Source organism: Caretta caretta, chromosome 10 (genome assembly GCF_965140235.1).
Source record: "Caretta caretta isolate rCarCar2 chromosome 10, rCarCar1.hap1, whole genome shotgun sequence".
Taxonomy (NCBI): Eukaryota; Metazoa; Chordata; order Testudines; family Cheloniidae; genus Caretta; species Caretta caretta.
Genome location: NC_134215.1, coordinates 2,816,450 through 2,841,975, shown reverse-complemented (window position 1 = coordinate 2,841,975; position 25,526 = coordinate 2,816,450). Strand labels below are relative to the sequence as shown.

Below are 25,526 nucleotides of genomic sequence, written 5' to 3'. Positions count from 1 at the left end.
CCTAATGATGACAGTCCAAGGGTCTGAGCTGAGGGTGTGTGGATGTGGGGGGAGTGATGCTCCTAGGACGTGTTTGGTGGTGCTCCAGCTCTTCGGCTGGAGAAGGAAGCAGGCGCTAACCAACCTCCAGCAGAACAAGTCCTAGGAAAGTCTGCGTGTGGCGTTTATGCTCCCCCATTCAGGAATAACCTGTGGTGGGAGAGTTTGCCTTCTGTGAATTATTCTGTTACTTAGACGATTAAGCCAAAGATGCAGCTCAGGAAAGCGCAGCAATCCTTGCTTATCCGTATGCTACACTGAGCTTTGGTGACAGGGAGGCATTGCTCACAGCCTCCCCTCTGCCCCCCTGCTGCCAAGGAGATAAAGAGCGTAACATTAGAGAGACAAAAAATTCCGATGGGTGGCATAGAGTAAATCAGGCTAAATGCTCGTGCAAGCTGCTGGGGGAAGAAGCTGTGACAAGGAGGGAGTCCACCAGATGTTCTTTGCCACCAATCGCACTGGCAGCTTGGAATAAAGGAGGGAAACCTCTTCTCCCTCTATGGCAAGAGGTGCTCAATCCCTGCCACAGCTGCTGTGCCAGCATATCTGTCCTCTGCCTAGCTCTCAGGTAGGATTTCCTTTCCTTTTTGAGAATGTAGAAACAGAACGGGGATTGAAGCCGTAAAAATGACTTTGGCAACTGCAGCCTGAGATTTTAAATGTCATGAGATAGCCAAGAGAAATGATTTCTTTACATTGATAAAAGCCAGGGTAATTCAGCTGAATAAATGTGGCAAATCATCCATTTCTGACTCTCTTCCAGACCCTGTTTGTTTTTCCTGCCTAGAGAATTAGGGCTTTAATGGATGAGGAGTATTTGATCATGCCAGAAGGATGATTTTTGTTTGGTTACAATTTTTTCCCTCCATTTTCTGGAGCAAGTAAAAATCAGATGTGCAGTAGAGCATCCAGGAAGTAAGGGGAGAGATTCAGCAAAGCAGCCATCCATCGCTTCTCTGAAATTACTGAGAGGGCAAAGTGCTATGCAAATACTGTCCTGTCTCTCAAAACGGGGCCAGGAAAGCTCCCAGGCCAACTCTGAATAGTGTTAAATTGATCAATAGTATCTTCCTCCACTGAGGACTCTGCCATGTTGTATTAGGTGTGAATGGCTTAGCAAGTTTGCAATACCTTACCCCTACCCTAACGAGTCTCTTCTTTGATTCAGGCCTGAATATAGAAGCCTTCAAAATAACCTGTTTGAAGATGACCAATCTGGATCTATAGTGTAACTGACCCTAATCATCTAGTAATGGAAAAGGAAGGTGGGTAGCGTGCTAGGGGCTGATTGACCTAGAATTATGCTGGTTTACACCAGGGTAACTCTGGTGACTGCAAGAGCGAGGTGAAATATAGACACTTCAAGAAACTGGTTTAGGGTCTGCTCTCCAGCACTTCTGCTTCCAGTCTGTCCCTGCATGACCATAACATCCCCTCGGTGAGCTATGCCTGGGGAAGGGGACAGCAACTCTGTTTGCAATCCACTTTCCTTCATGTCATTACCTCGAGCAGGGTAAGGAAGGTGGGGGGGTCGCCCTACATGGAACAGTTAGGGCTTTGGTCTACAGAACCAACAGATCGCTGGACCTGTGCCATAGGACACAGCCATCTGTCCAGAGACTGTTTCTGCATTGCCTCTTAGTCACCTTGCCCCCCACCCCATGATAGCCTGGTTCCACAGGTAAGTTGGGGAACACATTCAAATTGGTGGAGTCCTTCCTGGAGGGAGGTACCCAAAGAGTAGGGGTGAGGAGTGGCACTTCTACCACTATTTGGGGAGTCCCACAAGGATCATTTTGTCTTTGGTCCTTCTAAACATCTACCTGCAGCCAACAGAGCTGGTCAAATGACACAGACTCTGGTGTCGTAATATGCAGATGAGACGCACAGAGCTACCTGTCCTGAACAAGATAGGACCAAACCACTGTCTCCCTGCTGGACCAGTATTCGAATAACATCAGCTCATGGAAAAAGAGAAGCTGGTTGAAGATGAACCTAAGCAAGATGGAGGTGATGCTGGTGGCAGATGGAAACACCCACAACTGGTCAATTCAGTCTATAGTTTAGGAGATTCCTGCATTTTCCCTAAGTATGGAGCTCTCGCAGTGCAGCAGCTGCAAGTAATGCTTTCTGCCATGTCCAGTTGTCTGGGAGACGCCTTCCCATCCTGGAGGATGATGAACTGGCCTTGGATATTAATGACCCTGTCATCTCTCATCGGGCAGTGGCATATACCTGGGCATGAAGCAGTCAGTCCTCTGCTCTGACTAGCGCAGAATGCTGCAGCTCATCTCCTTGCCAATGTGGGCAGCCATGAGCACATCACACCACTCCTTGCTCTGTGTACTGGTTTCTAGTAGAACGTCAAGTCAAGGTCTCGGTCCTTATGCAACGGTTTAGGCGAGGATGCCTCAGACTTCCTCAACCTCTGGGACAAGGACCCTGAACAACTCTGCTCTTTCAACCCGGGGGAACTGCTCAGTGCAAGGGGAAAGCTTGTCTCTGTAGGAGACAGAGCTTCTCTGGGGCCAGGGAAGTGGACTCCCCCAGGAAGTACCATCCCACACCTCCCACCTTCCCCTCCATGTACCAGGCACACTGCTCCAACCTGCTTTCGCTAATGTACACCCAGAGCACAGTCGCCCTGGAATATGTGACTTTTTTTTCAAAAACAGGAATAGTCACCCTAGGTACAACTTATCCTTGGAGAGGGGAAGAGAGACCACAAAAGGAAAGAACCCCAGGTGACAGGTGTCAATCATATCACTTAATGAGCTCGGATGTCATGGTACCAAGGCTATATAAGAATCCGAGTGGAATAAATGAGTTGTTCTGTGGACTGCAGCAGCCACCCCAAGAAACCACCTCATGGAGCTTGGCAGAGGTCTCGGCACATGCCGGTGTTGTGGCAGGGAAACCTAGCGGGACCAAGTGGGACAACAGCCATCTTTCACCCCGCCCCAGGGCGGCAGCCCAACAAAGCACTTGCCAGTGGGCTTCTCTGGGGAAGTGGAAGTGGGCTTCTCTGTCTTCGGGGCCTTTGGAGGCTACCGTAGTACAAAGGAAGTGGCATCCCTTCTGCCTGTCCCCTGCCTAGATACTGTTGCCATCCAGCTTTGAGTTCTTGCCAGGGATTCTGGTCACTGCAGGCGGCTACTGTTCCAGTGGGAAAGACGGGGATTGGGAAAACACTGCCTATTTCAGGTTTCAAAAGGAAAGTGGTGTGAGTGCTGAGGGAGGAGGGGACCGACTCTATTAAACGTCATTGTGCTGTCCTGTGCCCCTGGGTCTTAGGAGCTGTGTCCTAGGCTACCCCTGCTTAGGGCTTTAGTCTGTGTTCGTGAGTCTCTGTGGATGAGGTGTGCCGTGCATACCCGTTGTGTTCCGCGGGCTGGCCTAGAAGAGGCCTCCTTTCCTCAGGGAGGCTCATAGTAGTTTTTAATCTTCTCAAGAGTCTTATCTTTTCTGACACAGAGTCACAGGAGCCAGTCTAATCCAACACAACCCTGTAAAGCAACCCTGTAAATCAACTTAGCAATGCCTCTCTCCTGCAGCTATACCATAGCAAGGGCTGAATGCTTGATGGCAAGCTCATCAGAATAAGGAGGGAATAGCCCAAATCCCGGGTGTTAACCATGAGGGGCATGTGTGCATTATAGGGAGGGAGGGTGGGGGTGCGATATCTCTTTGCATGTGAGTATTCCCTTGAGTAGCAATTGTACTTTGCTGATCTGACTCTTCCAATGCAGCATGCCCAGCGAGTTTCCTTCTGCTCCTCGGATTGTACTCTTCCAGCAAGCCCCTCAGAAATAACCTCTACAAGACTCCTGCTTTCCCTGCTGTTTGTTCTGGCAGAACAATCTGTGTCTGAGCTGCTTTCTATACTGAACACGGACAATGAAGAGCAGGGTCCATGGCTCCTTAGACACTGAGTGCCCCCACACCGCCGGCACTCGGTAAATGATAGATTTCAGGTTCTTTGGTTGGAGAACTTGATCCTGTTCCATCGCTGAGATTGACATCCGGATTCTCAGGCGCTGCTGACCCATCAGCCTGATATAGACGGCTGTCTGAATCAGTCCCTGCACGGTGGAAACACGGATACATTGGAATTGGAATGAACCAGAAATAAAGAGATCCTTCTTGTGCAGGCTAAAGCTGATTAGAGCGATTATTTTGAGCTTCCACACAAATAGAGTTGAGATTAGAAAAATCAAATACGGGTCACTTTTAAGGACTTCCATGTAGGGGAAAGTTGTATCAGACTAAATCCATAAGCTTCCTTACACAGTAAATGGATTTTTCAGGGTATTCTTTTTTTTTTTCTCACCATTTTTGTGAGAAATGGCTTATTTACCAATTCACATTCATAGACTTTATCGCCAGAAGGGAACATCTAGTCTGACCTGTACAATGCAGACCATATAATTTCACCTAGTTGCTCTTGGATTGAGCCCAGTTACTTGGACTGGACTAAAGCACATCTTCCTGAGAGGCAGCCTTTGATTCTTCATGGCCCACTTCCTCCTCTTCTTTCGTCCAGCAGCGCCACCACCATGAATTGTGAACTGGGGGCATGTGGCGTTTTCCTATTGGCTAAATCATGCTGTAGGGGCAGCCTGGCTGCTACACAGCAGCACCAGGAGTGACTCGGTGGCCTGCAGGGAGCGAGAGAGACTTTAAAACACAAACAGCAAAGGAGCTGTCAACTAGATAGTTTTTGTTTAACTTTCCAGTCACTAAGTTTTCACAAGTCTCAAAGTTTCTCCTTTCCCTCTTTTGTGCTGAAATCAGAGTTTGACTTTTTCTCTGAAATCTCTGTGATGTCTCATTGCCTCTCCTGGGAGCGCAGGAGCTTTACAGAAGTACAGTATTACTTAATGAACTAGCTTTCTTGGTGCATGGGGGTTTCCAGGAGACAGGTTAATTGTTGTTAACCCTCATCCTCCCAGGCTTCCTATTATCCAAATGACAAGCCCAGCTATTAAAAGGAAGTGTCTTTTGTTATAAATCTAAAATAGTTTTTCTTAGGGTAATGTATGAGACCTCTTCAGTTTTCAAATGCAATTAAATTTGCTGAAGCATGCATCCAATATCTTGCACTTAAGCAGGCTGAATTAAATGCAGTTCAGTTATTGCCCATCTCTCAAATATCATTTGAGTTATCTGGGGTATCGTGAAAGGAAACTTCTAGGGTATCAAAGTGTTTAGTGCAACTGAAAGCTTAAATGCAATAAAGCTGAGAAAATTAATTTAAGGAGCATGTACTGTGTTGACAGCCATGCTTAGCTGAGGCAGGTAGGTGATTCTCAACTCCATGCTTTATCTTCAGTTTATTTTAAGTTACAATTTACAGAAAAGGGGTGACCCCTCGTTTTAGGGCACCTTGTGCATCCATTAGAAATAGGGTCAGCTCAAAAGACTGAGCCAAGAGCAACTCACTCCCAAGCCCGTAAACAATTAACCAATAATTAAATCAGCCCTGTCTTTCCAGGAATGCCAGTCCTTGCTGAGGCCCAGCCCCAAGTCCAGGAATCAGGTCTGGGAACATGCCCCTAAAGGTTAATGGCATTTGGGTTGTTTCAAACCAGAGTGGGGTGTCGCGTCCAACCTGGAGGACCCCTCCTGGAGAACCCTGCTGAGATCTCCTCCTTATATACCCAGGAGACTCCAAATTCAGCTCTTCTGCTGATCCCCCGCTGTTGATCATTGCGGGTGGCTGCCCAGTATCCGCCAGGCTCAGGGAGAGGCTCCAATACCAGATGCAGACAGCACTGAGGTGGGCAGAGGGTGTGTAATCGTGTTGCTGGCGGCTGCTCAGCATGTCCCAGACCCGGAGTTGCCCAGCCAGTCCCAGGTACCAGCAGAAGGCTCAGGGGACTTGCACTGTCCCTGCCACATGCTGCTGGTGCTCCCGGCCTGGCCCTCTTCTCCCAGCAGCAGCCCGGCTGCCATGTGTCCAGGCCCTGCTTAGGCCTGGCATTGGGTGGGCTCCCCCTGCCAGGGAATCTCACCAACATGATCTCGAGCCTCCGTAGGGGTACTGGGGCCTCAGATGCCTTCTGTGAGCTCATTTGGGGTCAAGGGCGGCCAGGACGAGCAGCCCAATCTCGTAGCGAATGTTTTCCTTCTCAGCTCCAAGCTAAGCCAGTAAGAGGTGCTTGCTGGGAGTTGCTTGTAAAGTCTTAAGCAGCGTGGGTGCGACTGGGGGAGAATGCCACAGACCGCGAAAAGCAAACGGGAGCAGCTGGTTTTCTCAAAGGTGAAACCCATGGTGTCACTAGCTCAGCGGCCCGTGCATGCTTCAGTTTCTGATCGGAGCGGGGGGGTTTTGGGGAACATGCAGCAATGCCAGGAAGGCCACTGATGACATTTTGACTGAGGTTTGCCAGTTGTAAACCCTGTGTCGTCCCGTCCCCCGCCCCCGGTCTTCCCTGGAGGGAAGCAGAGAAATGCTTCCAAGCAAACTCGACAGATCGGACAGGCGAGGAGCACTGGTTGTGAATTGCATCTCAGTGTGATGCAGCAAAGCATCCAGCTCTGGAAACAACGCTCCAGGAAAGAGTGATGCAACCCCCCGTTAAAGCCTGTGGAAAGGGCGATGCAGGTGATGGCGAATTCTCTTTACACTGTAAAACGCCACAGGCTCCCAGCTGATGCTATTCAATGTAACAGGCAGAGAAAAGAAACAGAAGGAGAATGGGGTGTTCTAAGGTATGGATCTGTCTTTGTCCTGCCCAACCCCAAAGTTGCCTGCAGTTGAGTTGATGCAGGAGAAGGGGCTGGGCTCCTCTCTGGGATTTCCTGCAAAGTTCCCAATGGTGGGAAAATTACACCCCTTCTGAGTGGCTACATCCTCCCTTTGCCTACACAGTGGAGTCTAGGAGGCAGGTGCAGTTCTTAGCAAGAGTTGTCATCGGATCTAATTTGCATTTCTGAGCATTTTAACTCTGTGGGGGACCTTGAGCTTTAGCTATCAAAACGGCGTGTGAGGCTCTTGCTCTCACCATAATAAAATTAAAGCCAGAGTTTATAAATGGCTATTGAGTGACACTTCTCCAGGATGGATTGCAGCTAAATAAAACTTACAAAGTAGGCTGGTTAATCAGGCTTCAGTTACACAGGAGGATGCAGCAGAAAAAAAAACCCTTCATGCTGCCAGCACTTGCTTTTTGTTTTCCATTTGCCATTGTTCTATTTTTGTTCTTGTCAACCTCTGTAATCATACAGGTTCCATACAGCAGTACCGCTGGTAGGAAAAGGGGTAATGGATACGGTGGAAAAACAAGGCACAACGGGGGCACAGGCTGGCAACGGGCAATATTATGTGTAATGTTTCAGAGGAACAGCCGTGTTAGTCTGTATTCGCAAAAAGAAAAGGAGTACTTGTGGCACCTTAGAGACTAACCAATTTATTTGAGCATGAGCTTTCGTGAGCATGTCATCTGATGAAGTGAGCTGTAGCTCACGAAAGCTCATGCTCAAATAAATTGGTTAGTCTCTAAGGTGCCACAAGTACTCCTTTTCATTATCTGTAATGACTCAAGCTGGTTGGAAAAATTCCAGCAAAACACATTTTGTTGTTTGGATTTTCTGACTTTTGTTGAAATTGAAACATTTTGCAGGGATGGTTCTATTTTGGTGAAGCTGCAGTGAACCCAGGCAGGGCCATGACAAAACCCTGCCTGGTTTCCTCTCGCTCACCCACTTGTCTCCTTGGCAGTTCAAATGCAGGACGGCCCTAGAGCAGGGTACCCCAGCCATCCTGGGTTTAGGGAACCTACCAGGAGGACTGCCCCGGAGCCTGGGCTCTATTCCCCAGTTGGTGAGGGATAGCTCAGTGGTTTGAGCATTGGCCTGCTAAACCCAGGGGTGTGAGTTCAATCCTTGAGGGGACCATTTAGGGATATGGGGCAAAAATTGGGGATTGGTCCTGTTTTGAGCAGGGGGGTTGGACTAGATGACCTCCTGAGGTCCCTTCCAACCCGGATACTCTATGATTCAAAGGTTTTCGTTTTGGTTTTCATTCCAAATTGGAACAAAACTAAACTTTGAAATGTCAGACTCCTCAGCAAAATGGAGTGATGAGCGCTACTTGTGATTTACTATGGACACGGCTGTGTCTTCCGATTGGGCTGCTGTCCTTCATAAGCATATGGCTCTCCAGCACCATCAGAACCGCCTGCAGCAGCATCCCAGCCGCTTTCGGTAATCACAGTATCTTCGGTTCACAGAGCGCATGGGGCTTAAAGTCAGAAAGGACCATTAGATCTTTGTCCGCCCTGCTGTATGATACAAGCCAGAGAACGTCCCCGCCTACCCCTGTACTGCATGCAATACCTTGTGTTTGGCCAACGCGTAATTTCCAGGAAGGCAAGCAGCCTGGATCTGAAGCTGGCAAGAGATGGAGAATCCACCACTTCCTTTGGCAGTTTGTTTGCAGGGTTAATCGCCCTCCCTGCAACAACGTGCGCTTTATTTCTAGCTGGCATTTGTCTAGCTTCAGCTTCCAGCTTTTGGTTCGAGTTCTGCCTATCTCTGCTAGACTGAAGATCTCTTCTAGCACTGGAATTGCTGCCCAGAGTAAATGGGAGTCTCTTAGTTTGGGTGATGAGCTGTTGGGGAAAGCGGATAGTTGGCTTAAAACCCTCAAAGCGCGAGAAAGAAGAGGGTTAGTTTCTTCTTCTAAGTTACGAGATTCCCTAAGAGTAGACCGGCTGCTGGCTGGCTTCAGTGCATATGGATGTTTGTTGGGTGGCTGAACGTGGATGGAGACCTTGGACATCTTTTGCCACCTTGCTGCTAACAGCTCACTAGGCCTGGCGAGTGCAGCGTAAGAACCGGTATCCACTAGAACGGGCTTTGTGCGGGTGTGCTGCCCAAAGGTGAATTTCACCCTCCGGGCTTCCAGGTTCAGACCTAATACATCAAATAAGTTAATTTGCTTTTCATGAAATGTGACTGGATCTTTAGGGACCTAATCCAGCTCCCGCTGGAATCAGTGGGAGTTGGATGTGTCTTTGAAGCCCTGTCTCTGCAAAGCCAGGTGGCATGTGAAATGCCAAGGGTGGGTGCTACATGCTGATATTTGATATAAGTCCATGATCTATCTTGGTCTCTCTCTTCTTTCCCTTTTAGGATCCAAGGAGCAAGCACAAATTTAAAATCCACACGTACTCCAGTCCCACCTTCTGTGACCACTGTGGCTCATTACTCTATGGACTCATTCACCAAGGGATGAAATGTGACAGTAAGTGAAGCTCTTTGTCACGGCCATGGCTGATATAAATGGGCAGGGCAAATCTCTGGTCGTCTGGGGCACATGCCAGGGATGAACTCCTGACTACATTGAAGTCTAAGGGCAAAATTTCCATCGACTTGGGATTTCACTTCATGTCTCAACCTGTCTCAATGCTCCAAGCAGGATTACAGTGTATTCAGGTGAAATGCACGGTGTAGTAGACACGAGTTACTATTTGTGTGCTGCGATGCTTGCTGGGGAGGGGGCAGCCCCTGCCTCCAAGGGCTTGGGCGAGGGCTAGGTGGACGCACAGAGGGCATAGCAGAAAGGGGACTACAAATCGGGAACTTGCTTACACACATCAGTCAGGTTCCCTGTCGGTAAAATTGCACCTTCTCGTTTCCCCACCTGACTTTTCAGAAGTCTTAAAATGGGAAGGAACCTCGGACGTGTGCAGGGGAGGGAGCTTTTCCCAGGTCCTGGTCAGAGAGCAGAGACCCGGGATGTGCAGGCCACCAGCATGATTGAAACGCCCGCCCTGCCCCGTACTATCATGCTCATAGTGTGTCACCCAGGTACCACCCAGTGATCACGCCTTACTGCTGGGATGGAAGGGAGGTCAGAATGGCCTAGGGCTCTGGAAAGGGAAGAGCAGCAGAGGTCCCTGGTTGGGACCAGAAAAGATACATGGCCTAAGTCTCTCTTGGCTAGTCCAGCCTTATTGGCCAGTCCTTTTTAAGGCTCACTAAAAGGAGATGAGATTTTTCCAGCATTTTCTTTTTCTTCCTCGTTCCCTTTCCCCAACCCCTAGGGAGGCTGGCGTACCGTCCCCAAAGTGAGGGTTACTTCCGGAGCTGGGCGGCTCAGGGACTTTGTCATGGGCTACAGGGCCATTTAGCTCTAGCTCATGGGTTCAAATCCAGCTCAGTCTGGCAGTTAAGAGGCCCAAACCATTTAATGGTGGTTCAGCCTCCGTCATGAAATAAGCTGTGAGGCTTTTCGATTCCTTGGGTAGGGGGGCGACGGGGGTTTGTGTCCCATTGGGTGCTAATCAGCCCCCTTGTCTGCCTCAACAGAGGTTGAACACTGAATGAGCCAAAGAGACTGAGCTCCCTCCTGACTCTTAGCCCTGCAGTGGAGGGCTCATGTCTATCGTCCATAGACAAGGGACAGTGTGAGGAGTTGTGGGGACATGTGCTTTACATGGGTGCAGGGGGAGCCAGAGGGAAAACCTGTGATAATTTCAAACCAAATACTCTTCCTTATATGCTGGCTTTTAGCGCCACCCTGTGGCTGTCCCATGGTGGCGACAAAATGCCCTATGTTTTTTATGCAATTTCAACAGCCCCTTCTAGAAAGCATTTTCTCTGCGCTCATGCAGGTGTTGAGGTACAATAGCTAGTGGAATTCATCAGGGAGCGTTGACAGATCTTTTCATCGCTCAAATGCTAACTAAGTGAATGGTGTTTCTGTTTCAATGGGGATATGCAGTAACCAATAGAACTGGCGATGAATCCCCAGCATCTGCTTAAGTGGGAAACCTGTCCGGTTGCCAGGGGGCTGAACGTGCCAATATTATGTAGTGCCGGTTTCCCCATCGAGACAGAAACTTGCTGCTTGGGATCTGCTAATCAATTATCACTTCACGCACTTTCTCCCTGCCTGTTGAGCACTGACAAATTCAACCTAATGCGTAGTATTACACCCTGGGCATTGTGGGAGAAGTCATCCCATCAGTGGATAAAAGTCCCAGTATGGTGGCTAAAGCTGGCACAAAAAGCACTGCAATGTTTCTGGCCTTGATCTTGCCATGAGAGGCATGCTGGTGGATCTCTGCGCACGTGTGGAGCCCTGCTGAAGCGACCCAGCGGGACTCCACAGATCTCCAAAGATCCATAGGCAGAACCAGGGCCTGCATTAGTATTTGTACCGGATTCCCCCCACAATCATGCCCATCTCACGCCCCGCTCGGTTCAGAACTTCCAGGCGATCTAGGAGCCGACCGCGGGGAAGGTAATCTTGTGATCTCCCTGCTGTGGAGTAAGTGTTTGTTTCCTTCTGTGCAGCCTGTATGATGAATGTCCACAAACGCTGTGTGATGAACGTCCCGAGCCTATGTGGAACGGACCACACTGAGCGCAGGGGCCGGATATACATCAAGGCGGATATAGCAAAAGATGTTCTCACCGTTGTAGGTAGGTTCATGGCTCTGCTGTACAGATGCAGACTCCTCCAGTCCCTCGCTATTGTAACTTGCTGCTCTGGAAACTTGGCATAAATATCTGGGGCGTGCGAGTGCTCTTTATGGCCGAAGCGTGCTGGAGCTGCTCGCGTCTGTGGTAGTCCTCGTTAGTGGTGAGTTTGGGAGAAATGCCCTCTCAGTTCTTTGGCTAGAACGCTGCCTCTTCTTCCTGAGCCAACCTGTTTAATAAACTGACAACTCCAAGCCTCCCCACCCCATCTGCTGGGTCCTGCTTTTATCTCTCAGACTTAGACTGCAGGCTCTTTGGGGCAGGGATCTGTATGTTCGTACAGCACCAAACACAATGGGGCGCAGGCCTCTAAGCACTAACACAAAGCAAATAATAACAGTCTTCTGGTGCACTTGCTACTTCCCAGGGCCAACGGTAGCATGCCAAACCAACCCGTTAATGCAGGTGGGTGCTGGATCCTCCAAGCCGTGCAGGTTCATTGCGGGCTGGCTCCGCAATCACTAGACGGAACGTATATGATCAACTAATACATAGGGAAAACTCCAGGAAGAAAACATGAAACACCAGAGCCCCCTTGTGGTGTCTCGCACACAGGACCTGTGCAAATGCAGAAGGTATGAGAGAAAGGAAAGGCATTTGGGCTCTAGGGAGGGTTATTTTCTGCCTCCAATAAATACGCTGGCTGAGACTCCATTTCCGCTAGCAGATCCCAGCCAAGCGTTTGTAAGGGATCTTGATTGCTCTGTGTATGTTAACTGCAGGAGAGATCAACTGCTGAAGAGTAGACGCCTTTAGATCCGGCCAGTGAGGAACACCTTGTCCAGCCAACAGCTGGGACCATGTTTGAGGCAGAGAGAGGAGGGGTCTGGGGGGGACAAAAGCTGACTCTGAGAACAGGGCGGGTGTTTCTCTTGAAGACTGAATGTGACGCCTGGCCCCCCTGAAAGGAAGGAGGGCTTGGCCTGGTGCTAATGTCACTGCTCATGTGGCTGTTCCCAGGCTAGCTAGTCTCAGTGGCTGGGGACTATTATAAAGAAGCCTGCCCAGTTCTGTAACTGGGGCCTGTGCAGAGGGCAGGAAGCGTATAAAACTGTATTAAAGGGACAGGCCACAGCTGCTGGATCTCTCATACAACCTTCCCCCCACCCCCGACCTCAAAGGCCAGTCTGGCCTTCCAACTATTCCATTAATATCAGACACTCATCTTTCCGTAGCAAGGGCTGAATCCCGCTCTCTAGGCTCTCGCAACTTTCGGTGGCTCCTTTGGCAGAAATCTAGTTGACAGCTCCCTGCAGTGCAGATCTGGCTTCTGGGAGGAGATTGAGTTTGTGCTGCTCAGACTCTCCTTGGTCAGCATTCAGGCTGGAGCACCCCACCTCTGGAGGCTGGATTTGAAATGGATAGGTCTGGCTCCAAGGGCTCTTGTTCCGGGCTCCTCAGTTTCCTGTTTTCGGGCTTTCAGGCTGAAATGACCACAGGCTGGCTCCAACTAAAGTAGTCTGAGTCGCGTTTGTGCTGGGAGACCGAGATGACACGTGTCTGAAAAGACAAACACTCTGCAGCAGTATTCCAAAGGGGAGATAATCTTCCTCTTTCCTGCTGCGGCCATGTTCTCCTCTCCTTTCACCATCCTTTCGTTCTCTTTTACCAGCGTCTGTCCCTCTGAGCGTGCAGAGAAGGGGAGTGTTGTTCTAAAACATCCAGGGAGCTCCCAGGTGTTTGAAAAAGCATCTTGAAAAAACTGAGCAATTAAAAAAATCCCTGTTGTTTTAGAGTGTATTGAGTGGGCACAGAGATGCAGGGATTTCCCCCCTACGCCCCTCACCCCGGTGTCTGAGCTGTTACATGACTGGATAACTAGGTGGGAATTCCTAAGGGTGTGTGTGAATAATTCCTGTGGAATACAAAAGGAAAGGGTGCAGAAAAGAGCCCCAGGAATGATTCAAGGCTGGGAAAACCTGCTTTAAAGTGAGAGACTTAAAAAGTTCAATCTATTTAGCTTGTCCAAGAGAAGGCTAAGAGGTGACTTGGTTACAGTCTACAAGTACCTCCAGGGGGAGAATATTTCTGGGAGCAGAGGCTCTTCAATCTACCAGACAAAGGCAGAACAAGATCCAATGGCTGGAAGTTGAAAGTGGAAAATTCAGACTAAAAATGGTGCCTTATTTTTAACTGTGACCGTGATTAACCCATGGAAAAACTTGGCTAGGTATGTGGTGGATTTTTTTGTCACTTGAAGTCTTTAAATCAGGGCTGGGTGCTTTCTAAAAGACCTGCTCTAGCCCCACCCGAAGTTATAGCTTTGAATCCTGGGCTGAGGTTCTCCGGCCTATGTTATACAGCAGGTCTGATTAGATGGTCACATGAATAAATATTTTAATTTAAAATGTTCCATTGTTATTGGAGATGTTCAGGTTTTTGATGGAAAACCAACGGGGGGGGGGGGGGTGTTTTTCAATGAAACCATAAAATTTCAAGGAAAACTTTCAAAAAACCAAAATCTTTTTGTCACATCTCTTGCAGGAAAAATTTTCCCTTTCCCAAACAGCTGCTCAGATGCCCTGGGATGCGCCTCGTGTAGATTCCTAGATTTGACACTAGGATGGGGAGGGCTAGAACAGAGAGAAATCCTGGGTCCCACTCTTGGGAAAACCTGTGACACCCCACCACCACCAAAGTCTCTCTGAAACCCCGGCAGAACCACCACGAGGCTCTTTGAACCCTTTCGTATGGAGTTGAAGAGAGTCAGGTGCATTTGTTTCAAACCGGTGGAAAGAGCATTTTATTTCCAGCCCTTTAGGGAGGTGTCGGTGGAACCCGTCATCTCTTGGCTCCTGGAGGAAGGCAAGGAAATGTACTGTGTTCTCCAGCTCTTCCACATACTTAATGAGGGAGGGGGGGGGAGAGGATTTCTGCCTGCCCTGTAGGGGCTGTTAAGTGGCCTGACTTCCTTCCTTTGGTGCATGGTTTGTTTTTTTTTAAACTCTTCAGGGTCTGCTTGAGTCTCTCAAATCCCAAGCAGTGACTGTGATTAGGGAGAGGGGCCCCAGGTTGGCAGAGCGAGCTTTGTATTGTGCAGAAGCTGGGGAGCGTGCTGTACTTTATTTTGCCATCACCTGTCTGGCACAGTTCAGCAGAAGTTTTTGTTCCCCCAGCAGCTGTTTGCTTTGAGAATAGGGTCATAGCTGCAGAGTGTGTGGTTGAGACTGCCCTGCTTCCTAGTGGGAGAGGCCTGGCAAGAAAAGCAGGAGCTCTGGTCAAGGCACAGGCTACAGCTTGTTCTGGTTGTAGGTTGAAGTTGAGTGTTGACCCAGGAGTACAAGAGGCTCTTGATTACTGGTTGTAATTCTCACGGGAGGAGGGGAGCTATTTAAGTAGATCCTTTTGATCCACACAGATAATTTATGCAGCATTGCCCAGTACACTGTACTGACCTCTTTGAAAAGTGGTAAGGTGTTGCTTTTCCCTAAAGATCCTCACTTGAACCTGATGCAAACGGCTAACACAAAGGCCTTGGCTTAGCAGTGTCCTGCTTCTCTGGAGTGAGGGGCAAATGTATATTTCAAAAAGATCAAGGTCCACTATCACAGAACCATATGGTTAGAAGGGACCATCTAGTCTAACCCCCTGCCAAGATGCAGGATTTGTTGGGTCTAAACCCTCCCAGAGAGATGCTGTCCAGCCTCCTTTTGAAAATTGCCAGAGAAGGCGCTTCCATGACCTCCCGAGGCGTCTGCTCCATTGGCTGACTGTTCTTACAGTTAGGAAGCTTTTCCTGAGATTTAATCTAAATCCGTCTTGCTGTAGTTTGAACCCATCTCCTCTTGTCCTGCCCTCCTTCGTGGTAGATGTGACTGGTTGGGAGGGAGATCCAGTCTGCTGAGCGGCCAAGTAAGAAAGTGTTGTCAGGAAGGGGAGGTCTGTGCCATTAAACAGGTCTCCTGAAAAATCTGCCAGTTCTCCGAGCCCCAAAAGCTTCCTTGAAGACTCCTCGAGACCCTCGCTAGCTGTTTGGCTCGGTTCCCCCATCCCCGGGCTTCTGGGGCCTGATTTTTCAGATGTACTGAGCCCGTGCATTGGGCTCCTCTGGAACTTCCCATTGGAATGATTTTTGACAGTAAATGCCCTGTTTTCACAGAAATGCAAATTTTCAGAGAAGCTGAATTTTTCCAAAAAACCTGGTGTGTCCAGCAGGAAGATGGAAATGCTGGCTGCCTGCCTGTGAAACTCTTGGTAATGGCTCTTCCAGGCAGGCAGGCAGGCAAGCGGAAACATTTCATTGTGGCTGTCCCCACACAGACTTCTTCTGGAAACCTTTCCCCATGAAAACGGTTGTGGTTTTGGCTTTCTCTTCATTTGAGTGGAGATTTTTTTCCCCTCGAAAACACGCTGTTTTTCACGGGAAGGGATTTCCATGTTCTGCTCTCATTGCGAGTGCTCAGTCAGTCTGAAACCCCAATCCTGAATGTGGCACGATTTGTATGCCGCATTGCCCAGATGCTAACCACCCTCTGGTGAGCATTTGCGTTTAAGACGTGCCTGGCTGTTTGTCTCCACACGCGGATCGGTAGCATGGGTAGTGCAGCATGTTCCCCTCTAGGTGGCAGCACAGTCCCATAAATGGCCTGTGGCCTCTGTCATCCCAGGCAGAGCTAGGAACAGGCTTCATCTGAGCCCTGGCGGGTGCAACCAAGAGGCTCTTGTCTCACTGGGCTGGGCATTCCTTAAGCTACCCCCAGGATGATGGACGTGCCCTCAGGGAACAGGCAGACTCCAGGGGGCTGTGCTGGGAGATTGAGACATGAGTCGGGGGCTGGGGGTTGGGCACGGCTGCCTTATGGCTGGGATAAGAGGGGAATAATGCTGCTGGTAAGCCACTTTCCCCCGTCCCCTTCCCCTCCTGCTGCAGTCCCTTCTTTGGCCAGGATTCTGCGGAGCTCCCTTTTCAGGCATTGCTTCCTGGTTGCATCCAGGGCCAGGCAGAGCAGCCACAAACCATTAGTGGGTTGTCGGAGCATCCCCCTTCCCCCATCAATCCACGGACTGTGCGCACATCTCAGTCCCCTGCACCGTACCGCGGCCGTGACCCACTCCCACGTCCTCGCAGGGCAGGGGCAGCAGTGCTCGTGTGTGAGATGAAAGCCACCCTCTCCTGGCTGGATAGGGCCGTTTGTGACAGAACGGGGTCCCACGCTGTCATACCTGGAGAGCCTTCACCGGGGCAGCATTGGTATCAGAACACACTTTCAGAATAACAATCGTTCTTGCCAGCACCCAGACACCCCGGTGATGGGCAGGGCAGAAACGTGAGAGTACTCCAATGCTAAGTCGGTTTCCCAGTCCGCAGAGCGTGTCAGTCGGTACCATGCTGGAAAGTGGCCATAACTTAGCATGGGATCTGGTTGACCCTCGCTGTGGCTGGGACCAGCCTGATGAGAACCCAAATCTCATTGACTTAATAAAATCAAACGCTTTTGGCAAAGGCTCAAAACTCTAAATACTTGGCAAAGCTTTACAACAATCCATGCGTCCGTGCGTCCGTCCCCCGAAACTTCCCTGAATCCAGAAACTTGCTCTTGGCTCCTTCGCAGCATTGAAGAGGCAGAGAGGGGGCAGCATCCAATCCAGGGGCCAGTTGAGTCAAAGGCAGGCTTTCCATTGACTCCAGCAGGAGCTGGGTCAGGCCTTATAGACAATGATTCCCATGCAAGGCCCCTCTGAATTCATTAGCAATGTCTCCCCTTTCATGGGTGACTCCTGGTTGCTGGTTCATGCAGGTTAATGATGCTGCCAACTTGCTGGAATGTTTTTTAGATGATTTTCTTCCCTCCCTCTGTGATACCACTGTCCTTGGTGCTGCATCTCAAAATGCAGGGTGCTGGGGTTGGAGAGATGTCTTCGTCTACTATAATAACGTGTGTGTAATAACCAGGCCCGTGGATCCAACAGATGGTCAGGCTCCTTGTCTCATGAAGGATTAAATATTTTACATTTAAGAAAACCTAAATAGCTGTGTCTGTTAGGACAGCAGCAACCGAGGGAAGTGAAGATCAACCTGGGGGTCAGCACCCTGGGGCTGCGGTTGCTGTTGCAGGTGGCTTCATAGCCTGTGTGGGTGGCAGCATCAACGTTCCTGGTTCTTTTAAAGAGGGACATGAGTCTGTCTTTTTGAGAGTAGGTGTTGCTAAGGCAAATAAGCAGTGGCTTTGGATCCTAGCCTGTCTTAGTTTTGGAGTGGTCTCACTGCTTTAAGGCAAGCAGAAACAGTTGTTTGGTCACGTGGTGTCTTCAGGAACACAAGAACAAGAGACCATTAATTGAAATTAAAAGGTGGCAAATTGAAAACCAAGGAAAGGAAAAGCTCATAATTAGACTGTGGAACTCAGTGCCACAGGAAGTTGTTCAGGCCCAAAACATACCAAGGTCCAAGAGAGATACAGGATATGTGTTTGTATAACAAGGCTCTCCGGAATGCTAATTAATGCGAGCAGAAACAATGGGAAATGATTAAACCTCCCACTTGTGAGTTTAAGTCTGTCTCTAGGTTTCATCCTCACCTGTAATAGTTAATGTGGAGGGCAGATATCCCATGTCTGCCTAATGTGAATCTTCTTGCACCTTTCTCTGAGGCCTCTGGTGCTGGCCGCTGTTGGAAGCAGGATACTGACCGCAGCTCTGATCCGGGCTGGCTGTTCCTGTGTACTCTACATGCTTTCTGTCTGTGGCCATGCACAGTCACAACGAAAGAAATCCTCGGCAAATGTGGGCAGGGAGATGTCACCAGACTGGGGCGTGGCGGGGCAGCATGCCAGCTGGTGGCTATTGGATTTGCGTAGCCGGGTTCTCCAGCCTATAAAGCAAAACAGCTGGTCCCCTCAGCACCCACTGTGCCACCGCCCAGTAGCAGCTAGCTGTGTCCATGTGACCATTTCTCCTCCCTGTCCCGGTGGGTAAGCGGTTTGGAGCCCAGAAGAGGGGGAACCATTGTGCTGATAGTCCCAGCTCTACTCTTTCATTTATTCTGCTCCACCCTCCATCCTAGTGTGCCCCCGTGCCGCGCTGTCCCTCCTCCAGTGCTTCCCAAAACAGATTCCCTCTGTGAGGCCTTTCAGGGGGGACAGGCTGAAGCCTCTGGTGGCTCCCACTCCTGCTGACCCCGGCGCCATGTTGCCATCTGTAGGAGGAGCTCTCGTTGGTCTGTAAACTCCCTGCTGGCTGATGGCACTTGCTATGGGCAGCCCCGCTGTGTCACTGACCTACCATACGCACCCTTCATTCTGGGTCAGCTCCCCAAGCATTGGACACACACACACACATCCCTCTGCCATCCTCTTTCCACTGCATGTTTTGAAGCCTGAAGCAGCTCCTGCCTAGGCTGCCTCCAGTCTCAGTTTCCCCCACTTGCCCAAGTCGCCATTTAGCTGAGAGAGCAAAGCTGGGACCTTCCCCGCTCCCAGTCATGTCTGGCTCCATCCCCTTTGTTGGAATACACAACGCAGGTGGTGATGGAGTCTGGTCTCACCATGCAGTTGGCCTTATGCTGATCCAAAGAAACCAGGTGTCTCAGTCCCTTCCCTGCCAGCCTTCATCTGGGAAGGCAACAAGGGCTGTTATGAAATGTGAGCACTAAGCTCTCAGTTCTAGACTAGCTTTAGTGTTTGCCGATGCTGCCGACACCTCCGGGGTCGGAGATACCTGTTTCCAGGATGCACTGACACTTGAGCGATGGTTAAAGATGTTTTCCTGTGTCTGCTGTAGAAACAGCTTCCAATTAGGCCTTGTTTTCTTCTCGGAGCAGCATTTACTGGAGCGGTGACCTTTTCAGAGTGTGCACTGCTTGGGTCAGTTCAAGTCTTCATCTTCAGTCGGATAAGGATGATACATCTCTTGCTCATCACCAGGCTGCCCTGGGGACAGGAAAGGCCCCTGAGGAGTGACTGGCACTTTCTAATGTGCCATACTGGGTGATCTGTTGCCGAGTAGGGAGTCTGTGGTCAGTCACTGTCCTCCCCGTATCGGGGTTTTGGGGCAGGCCCCCTCAAATCAAGTTCTTTTTGTTCTGAACTGCTCCACGCGGACAGCCTGGAATCGCCCTGCCAGGTGACCCTGGTGCTGAGAGAGGTCCTGGCGACGGGCACTGAATAGGAACCCAGAGAGTGAGAGGGTAAAGGTGCTAGCCTGCATTCTTAGTGAGTGTGGCCTAGCTGAAGAGGGATGTGAGGGTGGCTTTTGGGCAGCACATCCCAGCATGCACGCACTCAGCTGCCACTCGGTCATGAGAGCCCTGCAGTGCTAGCTGGACCCCATTTCTGATAGTGGACTCCATGCAGATGCTCCCCCACTGATCTGACCATGACACCCTCCTCTCTTAGTTCCTCCACTGCCATCTCAGACCTACACTTAAAGCCCTTCACAATCCAACCATGCCCCCATCCCGAACCTTGTCTCTTAAACAACTCCAAATTCTCCACTCCACCAGGATCCTCTGGCCATCTCCTCCCCTTCCACTCGGTGCATCTTTCCCTGCTGCCCTCGATGTGCAGAACCGCTTCCCCAGACCCATGCCCTCTTTCCAGTCAGTGCCCTCCAAAGCACCCACTTCTGTGCGGCCTTCAAGCAAGAGGTTCGTCACTTGGAAATCCAGCCCAGCAGAAACAGGTTCAAAAAAGAACTAGATACATTCATGGAGAATAGGTTTATCAATGGCTATTAGCCAGGATGGGCAGGGAAGCAAAACAATGCTCTGAAGTGTCTCTAGCCTCTGTTTGCCAGAAGCTGGGAGTGGACCACAGGGGATGGATCACTTGATAACTGCCCTGTTCTGTTCATTCCCTCTGAAGCACCTGCCATTGGCCACTGTCAGAAGACAGGATCCTGGGCTAGATGGACCATTGATATGACCCAGTATAGCTGTTCTTAAACCATGCAGGCCGCCTCTCCCACCTCTGGAACGTGTGGTGTGCCCGGAATCCGTGTCTGTTCCAGGGGAGAGTCTGTGGCTTGGTCTGTCAAATTGCCCAGTCAAAATTCTGGGCACTCATTGTCTGAGGTATTAGAGTCAAGCCTCAAATCATGAGACTGGCTTAGAAACCACAAGTGATGATGTATGTTTGTTTTGTTTTTAAATGATAAATTTTGGATTTTGTCCCCTAGTTTCTGAGCCCCCAGGGTGCCCTCGGATCCAGTTTTTAAACTTTTCTCTACAGCTGCGAGGGCTGGAAACTTTCACTTTTAAAAAAATTAAATTTGATATTTCCGGAGTTGATGCCAGCAGCTGGGGCTGGAAGGAAAACACCAACTATGGCGAGAGTCATGATTAAATCACAAGAGCTGGCAACACTGTATTTATTTAGGCCCCAGTGAGTGGTCAGCACAGGCCTCCATGTGGGTTGTGGGCTCTTCTGCTGCAGACACCCATCTTAATGAGAGAGGTGCCTTTGTGGAAGCAGAAGATTGTTGGTGAACGGTGCAGCACCCCTCCTTGGTGGGAGCATCTCTACTGCCAGGCAGGAACCAACAGGGCCCATGGCACAGGCTGGGATTGTGCTGCACTCCTCCAGTATAGTCACCAGGCAGTAAACCAGCATCGTCAGTACCTCTCGTGGCTTTAGGGCCAGAAGGAGAGCCTGCTGCCCTGTACACTGACTGAATGAGCTAGTGCCGTCTGTTCAGGTGAGGGCAGAGCGCTGAAGGCTTTGTTGAAGTCATTCCCATGTTTTCCCTGAGCGGCTTGTTCTTTCTGCTGATCTAACTGCTCCCAGCAAATCTGAGCCCCAGCTGTGGCCCACTCCAGTGTGGCCTTGCAATGCCCCAAGAACTGAGGCTTTGGTAGATTTTTATCGATATTAGAGTTGCTGGGGGAAATTGTTTTATATTAGAAAAATGGCTTTTTCTTTCCAAATCTAAATATTCATGAAAACTCTTTGCTTTGGTTGGGTTCTTCTGGACATTTTTCATTTACTGAAACCTGTTAGGTTTTTGTTTTTTTGTTTTTTTTCCAGGAAGCAAAAAATGCCAATTAATTATTTTGATTTTTTTTAATTGTTAACAATTTTGGAAAAACAAAGAGTGGGTCCATTTCAAATTATCTCCAATAGCAGCAACATTGCCGTTTGTGACCTTTCTTTCATTTGTTTTAATCTGCTCTGAAATTTTTATGTTATTGGAACCAGAGGTCCCAGATCTTGTGTCTAAAATCTCATATTTCAGCCAAACTCTCTTGCGCTCCCAAAATGCATGTGCTACGAACCTGGTGCGCTTGAATCGGGCCAATTTTTAATTTGTTAACTGTGCATATAAAACAACTGAAATATGCTGCTCTTTGTCTGGGTTCCTGCTGCCGTGGTACAGGAGAGGAACCAGGGTGGGGAGTAACTTCCTCCGCGGTTAGGTTACGAGCAGGACAAGCGAGAAAGGTGTCAGTCGCTAGCATTTCTGGAGCTGTGCTAGGCCAGCCGTCTGTGTCTGGAGGCTGCTGAGCCGTTGTACATACAGTCGATAGCAGCTGGAGTGTAGGCCGTTGTTGGCACGGCAGCCCTCGAGTGCCTCAGAAGCAAAAGCTCTCGCTCCTTGGTGCCAGCAGGACTTGAATGCGATACTGCATGGAACATCTCTGGGCTGTGGCTCGGCCCCCGTGCAGGGTTTACACTTCAGCAGGGCTGTCACTGTAACCAATTGAGCTGCCTGTCCTATTTAGCTGCCCCAGCAGGGCGAGTCTTTGCATTTGTGCTGCTAATCGGCCCTTTCTGATAGGAGTAGGGCTCCATTACCGCTCCTCTCCGTGTGTAGACTTGGTGCAATTGGATAATGGGCGCACCCAGGAGGGTGGCTCTACACTGCAATCTAAGGCTTCTTAGCTGTGTTGCCTGCTAGGAAGCACAAGGATTTTCGGGAGTTCCCAGCCTAAATTCACTATTTACCGTACTGCTTTATCTAATAATATAGTTCCCTGCATAAATAAATGGCACCATCTTAGTGCAATTGCTTTATGAAACTCCCCAGTTCTAAGTAATGATTCAGGGACAGCCAAGCTCTGAACTGCTGGTGCGGGGAGAGATTGGAAATTCAAAGGCCAGGAAAGGCGCTTGAAACAGCTGCTGGCTGGATGCTCTTAAAATGTTTACGTTTTTTGAGGACCTGATCCTGTACGGGGCTGAGCATTCTGGTCCTGATCTGCCGAAGCACATACATAACTGTAAGTGCAGGAGCCATCCCTTGAAATGGTGACAGGGATGCGAGTTGTTTGGGGTTTGATTGGGATCCAGAGGAGGAGAGGGAAAATGGTAGTGAAAAGCAGCCTGTGCATGAAGCAGGACCCCAAGGGGCAGGGAACCAGCTGGGTGAGCAGTGACCCATTTGATTTGTTTGGTTCCCAGTAGAGCTGGTTGAAAATTTTCCAAGGGAAGCTGCTATATTGGAAAATTGGCTGAGATGAAATCGAAATGTTTTGTAGGAAATGATTTGTTTTAACTGGGTTGTCTTGCCTTTTGTTATAATATAAAAAATCAAAATGACAAAGTTTCGATCAGGTTGTTTTGATGTTTCTGACATTTTGACTTTTCTTTCTGATTTGAAATGAGAAAAAATTTTAACATGTCAGAATTTCCTGGACTGCAGAAGTTCTATTTTCTGGTTTGCTCTAGTTCTTCACTGCATTGGGGGCATTATTAGTGGCTCCTCTTTCAGCTAGTATTAGCCTCGCTTTTTGCAAATTATAGCTAAGGAAAAACCTCCTCTTAAATTTTCAGGTTTAAGGGTGGTTCTGTTTTTGCAATGCCAGTTGTATTGTTGATATTACGGCAGTGGCTAGAACTTCAACACAGATCAGACACAGTGCATTAAGAACGCAAGAACGGCCCTTCTGGGTCAGACCAAAGGTCCAGCTAGCCCAGTATCCTGTCTTCCGACAGTGGCTAATGCCAGGTCCCCCAGAGAAGACGAACAGAACAGCGAATCAAGTGATCCCACCCCTGTTGTCCACGCCCAGCTTCCGGCAGGGACAGTCAGAGCGTGGGGTTAGGTACTATAGATACATGTAGTAGTGTGACGTGGCCCCTGCCCCAAGTGCTGACAGCCTAAATAGAAAAGACAACATAGGGTGGGAGGAGAAACTTGTCTGAGCCTTCACTACCTTAGTGAATTTAGTTATTTGGGGTTTTAATCTAGTTCCCTGCAGTTTGGCACGGCCACTGCAGTGCTGAAAAGAACAAAGCTAGGAAACAGAAGCAGGTGGTTGAACAAGATCTTCTGGCAGTGTCGGGTTAGCAAAATAAAATTTCAAGTGATTGAAAACTGCTTTCTGCCTGCTAGAAATGAGGTACGTGTGTGCATGTGTATTACCTGTGCCAGCCCCATGGCGCCAGGTGCTGTATAGACATAACCCAGAGATGGTGCCTGATGCAAAGAACTTACAATGGAATCTAAAAACATGGACCAGAGTCTATGACACTCGTTGCTGTGAGCCATCCCTTTGCGTTGCAATCTATTAGGAAGGGTGGCTGGAGCCAGCCCCTGGGCTAGCTCTAATGCTCTGTAGGGCAATAATGTTCTCTTAATGAGAGTAAAAATCAAGCTAACTTCCTTTCTTCTAACATAACTATTGCAAATTGCGTGGAAGTGTCTGGTCAAGGTTTCAGGAGCACATAAGGACTAAATGCACGTTTGGACCTAACGATAAGTGGCTAGAAGGCAGCAGAACGTGATCTGCAGAGCACTGGGTCGCTGGGCCACTTCCAAACCTGAGAGGAGCTCTGGTCCAGCTGCTGCCATTGCCACCAACACTCAGTGCCGGGATGTTCTGCACCCCTCTGGCCCCCGTATCCAAATAGCACGGGTTTCTTTCTTCTATGAAGTAGGCAGTGTGGGTTCCATCTGTCTATCTGAACTGATTTATAGATAGCACGCACCACAATGGGCCAGATTTACAAAGGGATTTAGGCATTTGAAGATGCCATCAGGCACCTAGTGAGGTTTACAAGCTCACCCAAGTTAAGCCCCTAACTTCCACTGGCTTTCAAGAGAACTTAGGTTTGGTCTACACTATACACTTTCTTCGGTGTGACTCTCTTTCGGTGTGAAAAATCCTCATCCCCGAGCAACGTAGTTATACTGACCTTAACCTGCCATGTAGATAGTCCTGTCCCACTGGCATAGTGACCGCCTCTCGCGGAGGTGGAGTTATTAAGCCGACAGGAGAGCTCTCTCCCATGGGTTTAGAGCGTCTTCATCAGGCTTGTTACTGCAGTGCAGCTGCATCGGTCCATGCAGTTTGTTATAAACCAAAACTGGAATGGTAAATGTATTTAATCTCAGTTCCTGGAACACCATATGTTAGCTGATATGGAATAAAATGGGGCATCGTAAGATCTCCAGCTAAGTAGATAAGGCAGTGTATTGTGACGGGGTGTATCAGCCCCACACTGGTACAGCAGGGGTTAACCAACACATCCTGGGCTCTGCTGGGTGTGCTCCAGCTGGAGGCAGGATATAAAAGCCACCAGAGTAGCTCCGTCTGGGCTGACCACCGGCGGGAAAGGAGGTGTGACGCTAGCTGCTGGGGCAGGACCGCCTGCACTCTAAGATGTGGAGACCAGCCAGTCAAAGACAGACCCTGACACACGTCATGGACAGGGGAGAGACCGGAGCACCCTAGAGACTTAGGAAGGAAGTAACACAGGGAAGTTTTGCGGGGAAATGGTTACAGAACTGGACCACGGCTCTGCGTGTTTTGGTTGGAGCCCCACCACTGATAAGTCTGTGGGTTGGGACTTGGTGGAGAGGGCAGGCCTGGGTCCCCCTATCCTAGCCACCATCCATCCTGGGGTGGTGGCCCCGCTTACCAGTATTATGGACTCCGGCTGCTAGGCTGCACTGCCCCGACAGCAAGGGCTGCTGTATTTACTCTGGCCATTGGACAGCACTGCCCTGAGATGAGGGCCGTACCCTTGACCCTGGCCATTGGGCTGCACTTCTCTGAGAGCAAGGACTGTATTAAGGACTGAGGCCACCAAGCTGTGCAGTGCTGAGACGTG

General features: G+C 49.6%; 1 protein-coding gene across 2 annotated transcripts in view; it reads left to right on the top strand.

The window, feature by feature from the left end:
- The window catches only part of PRKCB (protein kinase C beta), a 250,814-nt gene that overhangs the window by 128,824 nt on the left and 96,464 nt on the right, over nucleotides 1-25,526 (top strand). For both annotated transcript variants that reach the window (XM_048866172.2, XM_048866171.2), the window contains exons 4-5: nucleotides 9,181-9,292; nucleotides 11,350-11,478. In XM_048866172.2, the coding sequence (XP_048722129.1) occupies nucleotides 9,181-9,292; nucleotides 11,350-11,478 (241 nt within the window). The remainder of the gene's footprint in view (nucleotides 1-9,180; nucleotides 9,293-11,349; nucleotides 11,479-25,526) is intronic.